A 16,821-nucleotide genomic window follows, 5' to 3' on the forward strand; every position below is an offset into this window, starting at 1 on the left:
TTCTCCAGATGCCTAAACTTTTAGTGGCAACTAGGCAAGTTAGAGAAATCCCTCTTTTAAACATTGGTTGAAAAATTGTGATACTTATTAATGACTATACTTACATATTCATGAATGACAGTTTTTGTTGATTGCTTTGACCTGTTTAAATAAACTGGCAACCTCTCAGTTGTCATCATCACCATCTCAGCAGAGCAAAAGACACCTCTTGTAAATGGGTTAACCCATTCTCATTGGTTTGACACATTCTCCCCACCCTTTTAACGCAAGAAGTTAACGCAGATGTCATTCAATCAGTCCAAACTCCTTTGCTTTAGCTGTGGTAGCCAAACATAAACCATATGTTTCAAGCTTTGAGAAACTTCTTGATCGGTATGAAATCACTGAAGCACCTGTTTGACACTTCTTCACAAAACTTTGCAATTTGCAATCAGTCTACAGGCCTTAAAGGTGCCATGCTGTGTGTTGTTCTTTGCAAGCATGGATGGTTTCAAGGTAGACGAGAGTCAGAGTAAGAGGTATATTGATCAGGGGAAGAGGAGTCCGAGGCAGAGGAGTCCGTGTGCGAGGTGGAGGTGTAGCTGGAAGGGCTCAAGTTACAGAGGAAATTCGGGCAACTGTGATTTGATCATGTGGTAAATCATGGCCTTTCACTTAGAGAGGCGGGACAAAGAGTCCAACCTGTTCTCTATAGAAACACAGTTGCATCCATTGTAAGAGCTTTTCAACTGGAGAACAGGTAATATTGCTGTACAGTATATACAAATATATCTGTATCTATTCCTATAGAGGAATTCTTCAGTGCATGGAGATGGAAAGTATATGATCACCGCCCCTATGAGCAGACGCCCTTGCTCAATGCAATGACTGCTGTTGCCCAAGATGTAGATGCAGAGGCATGTCAAGGATGGATCAGGCATGCAAGAAGATGTTTCCCTATGTGCATCGCAAGGGAAAATATTGAGTGTGATGAAGATGAGGCCATGTGGCCTATTCATCAAGAGAGAAGAGACTAGAAGAGACAGACAGCCCTAGTATTTTCTGTTGGAATATTTCCTTTGGAGGCACAATCTTAAAAAAAGACTGACTAATCAAAATAATTTGCATCACAGCATATCTGATTCTGGAACCATTTTTTTGTAAGAAGGCTAATTTGACAACAAATGACACTGACATGTAAGCTGCGTACAGTCATTGGCTACAATGACCAGCATTGCCGCACTGATTCACATTGAGTGCGGTATTTTGTTGCCTCTTGTGCAATGAGTCATTGGACGGGCTCAAATATTTGTGTACAAGTTGAGTTGTTTGAGGGAAAAATGTACTTTTGGTCCATATTTTAAATGTTTTAGCAGAGTTGAAGCCTTTTGCAAACAACATATGTAATTTTGACCATTGATGCCACTGTTTAGGCCTCTGCGTTAACTGTTTTGAAGAATGTGTTTTTTGAGTTGACTGCTGCGTCAAAGCAATCAATAAAAACTGCAATAGCCAAGTTATGGTGCTGTTAACACAGCTTATAATAAAGTACAGATACTCTCAAGTCTACACACCCCTGTCACAATAACAAGTCTTTGTGATGTACAAAACCAGACCACCATGAATCATTCTACAACTCTTTCTGTGCATAATGTGAAATTTATCCCATACCATTCAATTGAAAAACTGATTTTCCTGTGACTTTAAACTTATTTTTTTCCATACTATTTACAAATTTTGTGAGTGTCCCCAAGTGGTCAAATAATTATCAGCTGACTTATTGTGAAATTAAGTTGCCGCTGTTGTCAGTTGGAACCATTCATGCTGAGATGAATCAGTCTTCATCAGTGCAGACTGAGTGTCTGCATAGTGTACTGTTAATGTTGTTGTTGGGTCATTACAGCGACATTTAAGCGCCACCCTGAGTCAGATATGCAGCAGTGACAAAAATGCACGGTTTATGTGTCCTGAAAACTATGCAGACAAATATTTTGGACGTGCTTAAAAAAACGCGGCAGCGTTTCTTGCCTGGTGATTAAACCAAGACACATCTTCCTAAAACATAAAGTAGGCATGACGGGGTAGTGAGAAATTAGCCAAAAGGCTTCCATTTACGAGTGAAAATGCTTTAATTTACGCCTCAAAACAAGTTTATAAACCCAAAGGATGGAAGGAAAGGTGAAGATAACACTCAAAATATAGGACTTTTGATGGAAGAACTTGCCCTCGTGAATATTTATTGTAGTTATAAAAGACTACTACTTCTACTACTGAACACACCGACTACAGTGATTATTTGCCTAAACAGTTGTCACATGGCAAAATACAATAAGTGGTCATTAACCCCCACAGTAGGTCATGTTTCATAGTTTTAAACTGGTACCTCTCTACATCTCAGAAAGCTGTGGGGCAATGCTAGAGCTTTAGAGGCAGAAACACGTATTTTTTATTTATTGTTTTGATTCAAATCCATCGTGGTGCTAATGGTAATTAAAATTTTTGTTAGCATCTCTTATTTTTAAAAAGTATAAAGTTACTTTGGTTTAAACCAACAACAACAAGAGCTTGTGGTCTCAGCATGAATTACAAAGAGGAACACTTCACTGAATCAATGTCTCACAACACAGGGATGCTAAAACCACAAACTCCAAATGGTTAACAGCCAGTGGGTCATGTCGGACCACTCAGGCATGGGGTGATACAGCTATACACCGTGAGATGGATGGTTTTAAGTGGTGACTGATCAGTGTAGTTTCTCATAGTATTTACAAAATCAGAAAATGTCCATGAACACATCACGTATAAAACTGTGAAAAATGGCACCAAAGCAATAGGTAAAGTCTAGCAGTGGACTTTTTTGTTATTTTTATAAAATAAAGACTGAATACCTTTTTAAAAAGCTGTGTGATTGTACACTCGATACACACTGACACATACCCAGCCCAGAAACAACTTCTTTCTACTACTTTACTGCAGTGGTCCTTTTCTTCACATGCAACGCAACATTCCTGTAACATTTTCACATCTTTTTATAAAACTACTACCGATTGCACACATTTATCAAAAACACTTGTATCAGGCCAAATGCTTTCAGAGACCTTCATTCCTGCGCTGACTTGTACAGCCATCTCCAGGTGTGGCCCCGGCTCACTGTAAACATATGAACCAATCTAAACTCGGGACCAAAGGAAATCCGGACTTGATTCTGGCCCCCAAAATCCCAGTCTCCGTTCTGAGCCGTGGTTGATGTTGGAACTACGACCCATGTTTAATTGCGAGGAATGCACTTTACCCAAAGCAGCATCCCTGTGGTGCACGTATGCAGACAACACAGCAGAGCTCCAGCGAAGGTTTGGCCAACACAGGCAGTGGTAAAATTACATTCAATAAGGAGTAAACTGAGGGGGTGGGGGGAAATAAAATCTCAGGGGCTGGTGATTTCTGAGGCAGAGCTAAGATGTACATGACCGCAGGAAAATCCGCTGCTCCACATGGCATCACAATCAGCGCTGAATGGCAACGCGGTTCTGCCACAGAGCATACTGCATTTGTCTGAACAGTGACAAGGCAACCCGAGGAAAGTGTTCAGCTGACCACCAGGCACGGGGTGATGGCCGTTCTCAGCACCCGTTTTATTTTTGCCCCCAGCTCCTCCTCTCCGTTTACTTTCATTTTTACAAAGCAAGTGCACCCTAATAAAACCATAACCTGTGATCAGAATGGAAGCTTTCAGTCGTCGTGCAGAGGACAGTGATTTTAGACCAAACGTGACAGCAGTAGGGAGAAACAAATCCCTCGTGACGACGTAAAAGCGCTTCTGATTCTGCTGGAAGATTTATGTACATATTCAGACGATCCGGTTAAAAAAAAAACAAAAAAAAACAAAACTGCACATTCTTTTGCAAGTGTTGCTGCTGTATGTGGACATTCAGAGCGACTCTTCTTTGTTATTTATGGATACCACTCTGGATTGTTAAAACAAAATAGCAAAAGAAATGTCAGTTAATACACAGTGGCTTTTCCTTTAAGTGGATTACCACCCGTACTGTAAAATTTTGTTTGTTTTGTACATGACTGATACACACCGAGTTATTAAAAACCGACTTTCTATCTAAAACACTCATTTGTTGCTACCCTAGTCAGCTCCACAGCTAACGTGGCTCAGCTAAAGCAGAGTTGCTGTTTTTTTTTTTTTTTTTTTGTTTTCTATCTCCAGTCTCTGGTCAAGTAAACTATTATTAAAGAAGAAAAGGTCTTTAGACAACCTCCGACCTAATCCCTCCCTGGAGGGCTATGGCTTATGCTCTTCCTGGGGCTAATTTGAAACGAGTAAGCTTCAGCCTTCTTGTCTGCTGTGGCTTTATTGCAACTCTCCCTTGGTCAGCCAGAAAAAGGCCAGTGTAAGCGTTTTTATTTTCAGGGCTCAGAAGCTTTCATGTTTCAGATGTCACAGTCGACGGTGCTGAAGCCCGGTAGGGTCGCACGTCCCTTCCTCCGGAGGTCGCTCTCGGGCCCACTGTTGATGCGCTGGATCAGGTTCTTCTCGTAGAGGAGGGGGTGATAGGCGCCCAGCGTGCAGGCGGCGTCGTAATATCGCTCGTGGTAATGGCACAGGTCGGACTGCCTCATGGAGGGAATGTACTCGTACACGTGCGTCTGCTCGCACAGCGCCATCATCAGGAGAATGCCTGCGATGCCGACAGAAAGACGGAGAAAGTCGATTATTTCAGTTTGAAATATTTGCAGCTTGTCACTGGTGGACATTTCTACAAATAGCTTTTGTCAACAATCTTTATTAAGTTTTTAAATGATTATTTTGTTTATTATGGGACAAAAAAAACTAACCAACCAAGGCTGTATGAAAAAAAAAAAAAAAAAATCCTACTCGAAATGGCGGTGCCACCCTTGGGTGCATCAGGTGCTCATCATCAAGTGTTTACAATAACCCGCAGCACGTATTTTACATTACCGTGGAGAAACTTGTTTAATTTCAGCTACACTTCTAGCCGGATCGGTCTGTTTAAGATCAGCATGTCAAATGAATTTTAGTCCGGACTTGGACTAGGCCACTCTAAAACCACCACCTTTCTTTGCTTTTTTTTTTTAAATTTTTTAACTCATTCAGATTTTTTATCCGCTCCTTTTTTAGACTGTAGTTATATTTTCACATAGGGTCAGGTTGGCTTGGACAGATCTTTCCCCTCCTTATTAGGTGAAAGTGACTCTAAAAAGTGGAACGTTCTTTGCCTTAAGTTTAAAAAAAAAATCAAAAAGAAATTTTGTTTGATTAAAACTGATATGGATTAAACTGTGAATAAAACTAAATTAAAACCAGACCATTGGGCTCGAAAAGCTGAATATTACAAGTTAAAGATGACCAGAAAGCAAGATTTAATTATTTTTGTCCCCAAGAGCATCGAGTGAAACCTTACAATTACTCTCATCCAGACCTGGAAGCTTCCAGGTATGAGGAAAGTTAAACCTGTCGGTCACACAGCAGCGCTTCTGAGCAGCTGGTAACACATTCCCCAGCTCAGAGATCAGGTCTCATGTATCTTTGGAAACATTGAAATCCTTAACGGATAAAAAAGTGCCAAAAACTGATCTTAATTATGAAGTCAACATGTGGTTTCAAGGAAAACGTGTTTCTGTTGTGCTAAATAATTGTTGTGTTTTGAGTAAAAGTGTTTTCGGGGAAGACTTAAATGGAAACAACATATGAAGAGTGAGTTTGGCCCCCACAGTGTGCTCTGCAGGAGGTCGACTTGCTGTGACGTGGCGGAAATACAAAGAGCTTTGAGCATACATCTATATTAGGTGTTTTGACATTCCTCATTGCTCTGCTCTTTCCTGCTGATTTCTGTTTATCGTTCAGTCCCCGGGGATTGTTATGGTGTTCGTATCTCTAAACGGCTCCACAACTTCTCCACTGCTTCTCTCCACCTGTTTGAACATTCGCAGTAAACCGCCCTGTGGGCATGTTTAGTCGGGGAAGAAAGTTTTTTTCCCCCCCTGGGTATGTCATGTCTTCAAAATACTCATCCCATGCTGCTAAAATGTTACACAGCATACAGAGGGAGGGAGGCTATAGAAGACGTCAAACGTTTTGCTCCAGAAATGTATTTCCAAAGAGGCTATAAACGTTAATTTCATGTCAGATGTGTGTAGCAACCCCAGTAATCCAAACACACTACAAGTGTATATGAATCATGTAAAAATGGAACTAAGTCCACGCTTACTTTAATCTCTTTATTAGTTAGTAGAAAAGTCTTTTTTCTATTCAAAGCTTCCAGACGTTGCCTAAGTGGAGAAACGCATGCATTACACAAGTGTACATCTGACCCAGTCGTACACACAAATTTGTTCTGGGGACCCCTTATTTTCATGCTGGTCTTCAGATTTTCCCCCCAACCGATTTTCTATTCATTTATAGAATATTTCTATTTATTATAATTTTAGCTTATGGCTGAAATTATGTTGGTTTTTTCTCTCGCTTTCCGGTAGCTGCCCCCGTGAAGGTCACTTGAACATTAAGAAGTGCAGAAAAACGTTTTTCAGCAATAAAAAGCCTTAAAAGAGTTCAAAAACCGCTGGTGCTAATTTGCACTAACAGAGAGCATGAACGATCTCTATCAGTATTTAATGCTGTAAATACTGGTCGGTTTTAGTCTTTTTTTTTTAAACTTTCTATACCTTCTTACAGCTTCTGTTTGTGATCAATAGTTTTTCTCAGTGTCATTACACTTTATCACATTTACCATAATTTATTAAGTTATTTGTGTAACTAATATTCTACATGTTTGGATTACTTGTGCTGTTATTTACCTCTGGTGGGAAATGAATGTCAATAAGCCCATAAAAAAATTTACTTAGTGAGAAATTAATGGATTTGCTTGGCCCTTTCTTTTCTTTATAGCACCTCATTAACCCGTGTGGCCTAATATGGATAACAAAAAAATATCTGACGTACTATTAAAAAAGTAATGTTGCTTTTTTTTCACATTTTCTTGCCTTTCTTGTGAAGAGCAGTTCCAGAATATCTGAACAGAGAAATACTTTTATCTTCGTGAAGTGACCCTGAGGAGATATCAATCACTATGTACACTGAATGTCTTCTTTGAGTGATTTCACTTTTTTTCAATTAATGTTGTCTCAATTGAACCGGTGGACATTAAAAAGCCTGTTCTCTGCTTTACTATTGAATTCTGTTATTTGAAAAGCTGACGAAGCCTTGCCTTGAGCAAAAGAATAATAAGCAAAAAGATCAATGTTTTCCCCAAGAATAGTCTGCAAGAACAAACAATTGAATTAAAAGCAACACTACCATACCCCTGACAGAGAACTAAGGGTCCCTTCATCTCTGAAGGAAAGATGAACTCTGTTGAGGGCATAGTTTTACCTTTTTGTCCTTCTCCCTCTCAGTTCTACAGGTGTTTCCTGATTCTGTTCCACTGCTCTCACTGGTCGTCGGAAAACGGCAACACTTCAATGCCCTCCAAGACTACAGTGATCCCTCTGAACCGCAGAGTCTACAGCAACACAGTGGCGCAGATCTCCACAGATGCTCTCAACTAGTCTTACTCCAACCGTTCACCCTCCCCTCAACGTCGTGACCCGAGCCCGACAGTCCCAAACAGCATTGCTCCCAATCCTTCCGCATCAACACGCCATGTTGACAGTTTCCCAGATTCCAAAAAAAATAAAAAAATAAAACAACTTTCCACAGGATTTCGGAGGCCAGGGTTACAAGGATTTGCTTCGTCTCTGCTGGGAGGCGATGCTTGGTGATATTGTCTGGCACGCATTCAGCCTTTATCCTGAGCGTGTTACACTGATTGAGGTTGTGGCTTTCTGCGTCCGATTTTAACTTTAATCCATGCCAAATTCATCAATGCCAAGAATTTGCTTGCTAGGACAGAAAACAACATCCTCCTGAATATTCCTTCTTCTATACCCGGTGAGGCCAAGAAAGGTGGCGAACAGCACGTGAACAATAATTTTTCGTTAACACTCTTGTTTGTCTGTGAATCTGACTTTTTTTTTTAAGTGTACTTGTTTGTCTTTTTCCCTCCATATTCTTATCTTGCTGTACATTTTCCTGTATTCAAAGGATCTGTATGTATTTCTAGGGATGCAGATGGTGTTAAAAGCAAAACATAAAAAGACAAATCCTTTACATGTTTGCTGCAATGTTCACATTGAGTCAGTTCCGCCTTCACCAGTTCATGCATCATTTTGGACCTATGCATTACCATTTCATCCCAACCTGCTTTTTATACCTGTTAGTAAAACATGTTCAACCCATGTAGGCTACCTAAATATGTGTACCAGTTTGTTTTTCTCAGCATTGCTCAGTATTTTTGATGAATTATTGGTGGACAATCATAAAAATACTCCAATGTCAATTGATTATTTTTTATCCAGAGTTTTCATTACAATTAATATGTTATTTACATTGATTGTGGTTGTAAGTAAAAAGAGTGTATAAAAGATTTAAATACCACCTTCCTAGACACAAAATCACAAAGTGCTGTATGATCCATTACAATGAAATAGTATTAATTAAAGCTATTTTAAAAAGATGGATTTTAGCTGCGGTTGAAAATGTTTTTAACCTTTTGTTTTAGGCCTTGTACATGGCACAGCCTGGGGGCCCCTGTTTACAGGACCTCGGGGACCTGAATACGTGAGCTAAACCTGGGATCTTACAGTGAGCACAACAGCAGACAGGCAGCCAGTGAAGCCTGCAAAGAAGCGGAGCACTGTGAGAAAATGTAAAATTACAAAAGTCAAGCCAAACAATAGTATGTAAGTTGCTGAGAAAAGACTTTTTTCTGCTTTTACTTTTTTTTTTTATTTAAATATCAAAGATAAGCTGACTAAAACATATAGCAGTTTTCAAGTGATTTAATTGAGAGAAAAAAGTTATGAAACCAATGCAGCTCCATGTGAAAGATCAATACCTCCTAGCCAGACCCTGAAATAAATCTGAAAAACCATACAAGCTACGTTGAATTTTGTCTGGCTCCAATCGGACCCGTAGAATCGCCGAATGACTCGAATAGAAACCTGTCTGCCGACATGAAGTAGGTAACGCACTGTGGCCCGGACTGAAGCAGACGCCAGCGATGTCTATCAATCTGGAAAGACTTCCAAAGCCATTTTATTAGGGTGAAAATGTGTTGTTGAGAGGCTAAAACAGCAGCCAGCTGTATTGTGTGAGAGAAGATTCTGGCACACATTGATAGGAGCTTACTGTGATGCAGGCTGTGAGCCTCAAACCATCTGAAAAACAATAACAAGATGGTCTGAGCAACAGGGATCAAGATTACTGTGAAGAAGAGATCAGAGTGAGCCTTCATCCTCATGAACGAGGTTCTGAAGTCTAGCCTACAGACTAGCCCCCTACCATTTTTTTTTTTTTTTTTGCAACCAATTATTCTAATTTTGTTTTATGTCATCCATTGTATAAAACATGTGTGCAATAAATGACTGTGGCTCTGTCTCTAGGGTACTGTGTGCGCCTTGGTGTGTGCAGTGAGTTAAACAGAGAGAGAGTCCCACCAAACCTTGAGTTCTCAATAAATTCTCAACAGAGAGAAGTAGTTTTGTGATCTATTCTCACATAAACAAACATGCACTCAACAGTTTCCAAGGCTTTAGGACTACAGCAAACCAGAAGGAGAGACTAGCTACAAATTGAGGAAATATGAAGTAGTGTTTAATCTTCCTGGGTGCTTTGCTACGTCAGGACCAGGACGACTTGCTGTAATTAAAACAAGACAGTGTTACTTTTAGCCACTAGGGGGCACTAGACTTGTAGCTTTCAGGTTTAGCGCCGCAGGAGGCCAATGGCAACGCTGCACTGTCGCAAAATCAAACAGTCTCTCTCCGTGTTTTGGAATCTGATAGCAGAGCACTTTGGACCAGCAGATGGAGAAGACATGGCATTACTTGTAAAGACAAAGTCACATTAGCCCCTTTAGATTATGCTCAAAGTCTTCCATTGCAATGGGGAGGGAGAGGATGAGGCAGAGTCAGGGGGAGAGGGAGAGGGAGCTCCATGAGCTGTGGAAGAGAAGTACGGGGCAGACAACAAGCTTAATCATCCCTTGTAAAAGGCTGCAGGGATTTCAACAAAGGAGAAGAGCTGACATGCAGGTTTGTGAATTATATATAATGTAATGTGTAATAATAACCATGGTTATGAAAAACTTTGACTCGAGGAGGAGAAAAGTAGAAGCATGCAGGGTTAGCTCTCATGTTTGAGGGGAGCTCAGACTGCCGTAAAACAGCGCTCTAGGTCACATGACCCATTCAGAGCCAAGTTACATAGGCGAGTTTTTGAGAAGGGCAGCCCACACGGAGCATCGATATGCGCCAAGCCCTGCAGGATTATGGCTCACAGACAATGAAAACCCAAAATCTGTGTCTCAAGAAATTTTGAATAAAAATGTATACATAAAAATATATTTTTATGTAGAAATGGACATATTATGGCCCACACTGACATGTGGAAAACTGCTGACTGGACATATGTCTAGATAATAGTCATTGAGACCTTACACAAGAAGAGTAAGCCTCAAAGGGTTAATTGCTATAGAAGCTGGTTGTTTACAGTGCTGTATTCAAGAATATGCAAAGAAAGTTTAGTAAAAGGAAAAAGTGTGGTAAGAAAAAGGGCATCAGCAAAATCCATTCAAGGATTTTGGGGGAGATTCGCAACAAGTGAACTGAGGCTAAAGTGCATCAAAAGCCACTAATCACAGATGAATCATGGACCACAAATATCTAGAACGAATGTCGGAGAACTGGGCTGTTGCCCAAAGGTCCAAAGCCCTCTTTGCAGATGAAAGTAACGTTTCTAAATTCATTTTGGAAATTAAGGTCCCAGAGTCTGAAGGAAGGGAGGAGAGACAGAATCCCTGATGTTTAAAGTCCAGTGTGGAGTTTCCACAGTCAGTGATGGTTTGGGGTACCATGCCATCTACTGCTTTGAATTTGACATTCAATGCTGGCATCTAGCAGGAAAATTTAGACCACTCCATGCTTTCCTCTGCTGACAAGTCGTTTGAAGATGCTCATTTCATTTTCCAGCATGACTTGGCACCTGCCCACACTGCCAAAGGTACTAAAAGCTACCAGACGCCATGGTGTTACTGTGCTTGGTTGGCCAGCAAACTGTTCTGAGCTGAACCCCCTAGAGAATCTATGGAGTATTGTCAAGAGGAAGATGAGGGACACCAGACCCAACAAATGACCTGAATGCTGCTATCAAACCAATCTAAGCCACCTGAACACCTCAGGAAAACCACAGGCTCATCGCCTCCATGCCACGACGTTGTTGATCTCATCGAGCATAGCCCATCTAATTTTTTTTATTTCACAGATTTTTAAGTGTAAAAAGTACAAATAAAAAAAAAAATGTTTTATTGATGACTTAACTAAATAAATAAATTACTGTATTAGGCGGATTAGAAATGTGATTAATTGCCATTATTGTTTTCAACAGATTTGCAAACAATCAGTTAAGTTTTGTTATGTGGTTAACTGCTTTAAGAAAAAACATACTCTACTGACAAGCAGGCATGCGAGGAAAGCTGCAATGCTCCACGGTGAAATACACTAAGACTAAATGAGGAGCTAAATGTGAATCTGTGGGGGAGTTTAAAATATCTCAGGCTGTGATGCAACACTCTAAAGAACGATTAAGGAGGGAGAACAAGCTTCCTACATAAGGGGCATCGTGACCCTGTTCACAAATGTCTCCTGTAGAATGAAGACCCAACCACTTTGAACACAGCAACCCAGTAGTGACTAACAGAGCAAAACCTTTAGAAGGCAGTCTAAAAGAAACAAATACTGTTAGGGCTTTTGTAAAGACGGGGTTGTTTCACGCTGAGTGATGCAGTGCGGACTGATGCATCACTCAGCATGCACAAGGAAGCTCCTTCCAGTGTTATTCTATTTAGTTGTTCATGCTTTTTCTTTTAAAAAAGTTCCCTGCAGTGCCAACAGACACACCTCTTAGTTGAACTTCGTAATGAAGCTAGAAGAGCCGAAAAACATCAAATACTTTGTTTCTGGAAACCAGAATACCAGACACACTGCACCCTAAAACTGCTATACCACAAACTGATAAAAATGCAAGCAGCAGTTAGTTTTCATATAGTTTGTTTTGTTTGAAAACAGGAAGTAATCAGCATTTCTCAAGACCCCTCAGTTTAAACGTTGATTTAGGATCTTTGATACATGCTTGGGTTTGCACCAAATTAGAGCGAACAACACACCAACATCCATTTTAAATCTAGACTATTGAACAAGAATGCACAAATATACAAGAACTGCTTTCCTCTAACATCCTTGATTGCATCCTGGAAGCTTCAAAATACGAGAGCTTTTGTGACCAAGATGGCAGGTGGCATGTTTAAAATGCATTGTCTGAATGCCTCTTATGTAATCTAGTCCAGTTATGTAAACTAATAGTCCAAAATAATTGCTTACCCCTCCAAATAATTCAGGTCAGGTTTTACAGTTATTTCTGGGGCTAAAGGTGTATAAAACCCAACACATAGGCTTGCAGACTGTTTCTACAAGCATCTGAGGAAGAATGGGTTGCTCTCAGGAGCTCAGGGCCACAGTGATGTTATAACAAAGTTTAGGAATAATGGCAAAACATCCATACAGTGGTAGGTCACACAAAGCCCAATTCAGGGATATCTTAGAGTAGCTCAAAAAATGTGATTAGAGAGCTTCATGGAATGAGGTTCTATGGCCGAGCTGCGGCATCCAAGCCTTACACCACCAAGAGCAATGCAAAGCACTGGATGCAGGAGTTTAAGAGTCCATAAAGACATGGATTAGCGAGTTCTTGTGCAAGACAGCAAAGGCAACTGGAGTAATACTTTCGGCAGTTTAGTGCATGCCTCCTATACATGCAAGTTATCTCATATGAATATGATCCAAGAAAAAGAAAATATTTGTTTTATTAACTATCCAAATTAATCTTAATTAGGTTAATTACCAGTTCTAGTAAGTTTTTCTTATAGTGTTTCCTTTTGTAATTAAAGTTTTTTGACCGACAATAAATAAATACAAATCTGATAAATATATGTAAATTCTGCTTGCTTTGTTAAATTTGAGGAAGAAATAGTTCAAAAGGACGAGAAGAAATTATTTTTTCGATGTTTATATATGTATATACATATTAGATAGATAGATAGATAGATAGATAGATAGATAGATAGATAGATAGATAGATAGATAGATAGATAGATAGATAGATAGATAGATAGATAGATAGATAGATAGATAGATGTGTGTGTCTGCCCAAGCTTCAACAGGTTAAGGAGCACAAAGGCGACAGCAGGAATGGTTAGAAGGCGCTTCACCCGTCTTTAGCTTTACGTGTGTGTACTCGCCTATGAAGCCAGACGAGGGGGGATTTGGCTGGATGTTCTCCTGAGTGTTGCTCTGAATCACATCCCACAGTCGCCACACGTAGCTCGGGTGAAGGATGTAGAAAGGCTGGTCAGGATGGGCCTTACGGTGATCTACGTACGGACCAAACAGGTTGTAGTCCGGACTGGCATACCACTGACAAGAGAAACACAAAAACAGCTCAATTACATAGATAAGTCAAAGAATTAAGTACTGTTATTTCAGATATTTAGAGATAACACGGTTACAGGTTTTAATATTTACCATAGTAAAAGTTTGCACATGGTATTACCATTTAAAGAAAGAAAATTATAACACAACCCATACTTGACTGCCACAACATTTAAAATTCCATTTTCTTTAGAGTCCTTGAAACGCATCATCTCAGATGCTTCAAGCAGATGAAAGCAGAAAGCTGTTAAATTAAAGCAGGGTTATTTGAACCACCATGGAGCGCACACAAAGTACTAAATGTAGCTGTAATTTGGACTTTATAATTGTACAGACACTCGTTTATAAAAAAGGTCTTTGTACTCCGTGCACGCAGAAGGAAAGCCAAAAAAAAGTCCTCTAACGCTAGCAGTCATTAGCTGCCAAATGATTAGCTGATTTAACTCAATAATTATCAGATTTCTTGGACTACCCTTATAAAAGTGGCGTCTGCTTCTACTTGCCATGATGCTGAAACACAAGACTTTGTGCGCGAAGCGGTTAGATGAGCATCTACAACAAGCTTACACCAAAGGTCTAATTAATTAAGTGACCTGGAATTTGGAAGAAGTTGTTTTTAAGCACATGAAGGCCTTCCTAGGGCAGGTGTCCAAACTTTTTGTCCCTGAGGCCAAAACTGTCAATAAACTAAATATTCAATTTGCTTAATATAATTAGACTTTTTTATTGCAAATCTGAAACAAAAAAAAAAAAACAAAAAGAAAAGTTTTTTATTCATCTAGATGTTTGTTGTTTGGATTTTTGGTAACAAGATCACACCGTATTCTTTCGAAGGGTCTCCGAGCCGCACTTTAGACACCCCCGTCTCTTGAGCATCCCAGGTTGTGTTAGATGAGCATCTCGATTTCCCACAATGTCAATACTGAGACAAAAGTTTCTTTCAACCCTTCACAATAAGAGCCATAAGAACATTTAAAAGAAATTAAAACATCTAATAGTCTCTGGGTGCATTGTGTGTTTGGGCTGCAGACTGTAATTTGTTTGGGAAACCATTTAATTAGGGGCACGTGTCAAAATTGTAGTTCACTGCTTGTAAAAACAATAAATGAATGCTGTGCACGTCATGAGTAATAGACTGCAGACAGAAATTAGACGAGTACCTATTTATTTAATACTCAGTTACCATTGGGCTCCCTCGAAGTAAATTCTAATAGAAAATGTCATTTTGAACAAATGTCTGGTTTTAGACTGTGTTTTTCAGAGACACTTATATCACTAAAACATTTATGTATTAGCTTTGCAAATTTTTCCATTAAACTTTATTATTTTATTATTCAGATTATTACAGATCATTCATTTATTTACGTTTACTATTACAGTCTAATTTATACAGTTAATATTACCAAAGGGTTTAATTAATTAAATACAATTTATTATCAGATAATAATAATAATAATAATAATAATAATAATAATAATAATAATAATAATAATAATAATAATAATAATGCAATTAAAGTGCATTAAAAAGTGCAGTGTGTAACTAATGTTACACACTGCACTTTTAGCATGCAATACCACTTTATTGTATTTGTATAGATAATGCATGCTTTAAAATATTTTTTCAACCAATTTGAACAAATCTGTGATAGTATTTTACTGAAGAATTTGTACATAATTGAAGATATTACATTTCTTATATTGTTACATCTTAAAAATATTACATGGTACCAGGGGGAGTTCATCCAAAACGTCAAAATTATTTTCCCTGTGTTTTCAGTAATTGTGTTTCAGGAAATGATTGTCATATAGCCAAATAACTTGTCTACTGCTTTTGAGGAGAATAAAAAGAGCAATGAGACAGATGTAGAAGATATAACAACCAAACGATTTCCAACGGTTCAAGAGAGCACTTTTCTTTTATCTTGAAGATGAACTGGCACTTCAGCTTTATCTTCAGCCCTGATGGACCAGACGCATTTCCACCAGAGCCAAAACAACATGAGGTTGCGAATTTTAATTTTTATCTGCAGGTGTGTCCCCTCACTGGCCACCTCACCTTATTGGACACATTTCGACCTGCTTGTGTCACATTTGGCTCTGCACTGCATCCGGTGCTTGTTTATCTATTCACCCAGAGTTAGTTGGTAATGTTTTATTCATGCACAGCTTTGGTTGTTAGCCTCGGAGATTAATAATGTACAACGGCTGAAAAAGACAGACTTAAAACAGAATTTCAAGTGTAAAAATTCATCAGCTTGCTTCATGAGGAATGAGTGAAGAACAAATTAGCAAACTACCCCAGAGTAAGGCTTGTGTAAACGTATTACTTAGCATCTATCCTAGATGTTATAGACTAAAATATAAAAAAAAGAAATATGGAGTAAATACACAACAGCATTTTTAAAGGAGTTGCTCTGGATCAGCTTAGAGCAATTAATGCATGGATGCATAATAACCAATTTGACCATTAGACAGATTACAGATATGTTCAGCACGAGCATCCCAGAGGGGAGGTGATGTTTGTGAACCAATGCAGTAACTAATTTTAACATGAGAAACAGATAGGTCAAAGGCAATTAGAAATTGACTTACTTATTTATTAAGGCAAAACAACTAAATAATATTGTTACCTTTTTATATTGTTTTAATACAAGAGGTGTGTCTATTTGTCTTAAACAGTCCAGTTCCATTAAGTCAACAAGGAATACAGAGAATACATAATTCAGCGAACATCACCACGAGTCTTTTTGTTGGGTTAAGTACCATCAGAGTCCAGGTGAGGCTTTAATTGGATCAGACACTAACATTACCCACAGGGCTTTTTAAAATAGAGTATTTAGAGTTAAAAAGCAGCGATGCATCCATCACGGGTTTTGTGAAGCTCTGACCTGCCAATTGCAAATAATCACTTTTATTTTTCAGTTTAATAAAAACGTTAGATAATTATTATTAGGATAACTATTTTTGGTATTTTTTTGAGAGTATGAAAATGTAACTGTAATGAAAATAAAATGTTCATAGTAAAATAAAAGAAGATGTTCTCAAAGACAGGCCAAAGCTATGAAGGTACATAGCTTTGGCATGTCCCCTACAAAATTATTTCTGAATAAAAGACAGATCAAACTAAATATTTAAGAGAAAATGGTCTGATTTATAGATTTATTAGGATTATTCATTTATTCATTCATTCATTCTATGCTCCAAACCTTTTTCCACCCAACCCCATACT

The 16,821-nt window shown here is 38.9% G+C and overlaps 2 protein-coding genes across 4 annotated transcripts in view; one reads left to right on the plus strand and one right to left on the minus strand.

The window, feature by feature from the left end:
- tmtops2b (teleost multiple tissue opsin 2b) overlaps window positions 1-7,679 on the plus strand; it is a 54,535-nt gene extending 46,856 nt beyond the window's left edge. For both annotated transcript variants that reach the window (XM_012864355.3, XM_012864356.3), the window contains exon 4: window positions 7,402-7,679. In XM_012864355.3, the coding sequence (XP_012719809.2) occupies window positions 7,402-7,554 (153 nt within the window). In that variant the 3' untranslated portion in view covers window positions 7,555-7,679. The remainder of the gene's footprint in view (window positions 1-7,401) is intronic.
- st6gal2a (ST6 beta-galactosamide alpha-2,6-sialyltranferase 2a) overlaps window positions 2,448-16,821 on the minus strand; it is a 76,637-nt gene continuing 62,263 nt past the window's right edge. For both annotated transcript variants that reach the window (XM_036139137.1, XM_036139138.1), the window contains exons 6-7: window positions 13,401-13,575; window positions 2,448-4,667 (exon numbers count right to left, since the gene is read on the minus strand). In XM_036139137.1, coding sequence (XP_035995030.1) covers window positions 4,420-4,667; window positions 13,401-13,575 — 423 coding nt within the window. In that variant the 3' untranslated portion in view covers window positions 2,448-4,419. The remainder of the gene's footprint in view (window positions 4,668-13,400; window positions 13,576-16,821) is intronic.

This window comes from Fundulus heteroclitus, chromosome 7, assembly GCF_011125445.2.
Source record: "Fundulus heteroclitus isolate FHET01 chromosome 7, MU-UCD_Fhet_4.1, whole genome shotgun sequence".
NCBI classification, from domain to species: Eukaryota; Metazoa; Chordata; class Actinopteri; order Cyprinodontiformes; family Fundulidae; genus Fundulus; species Fundulus heteroclitus.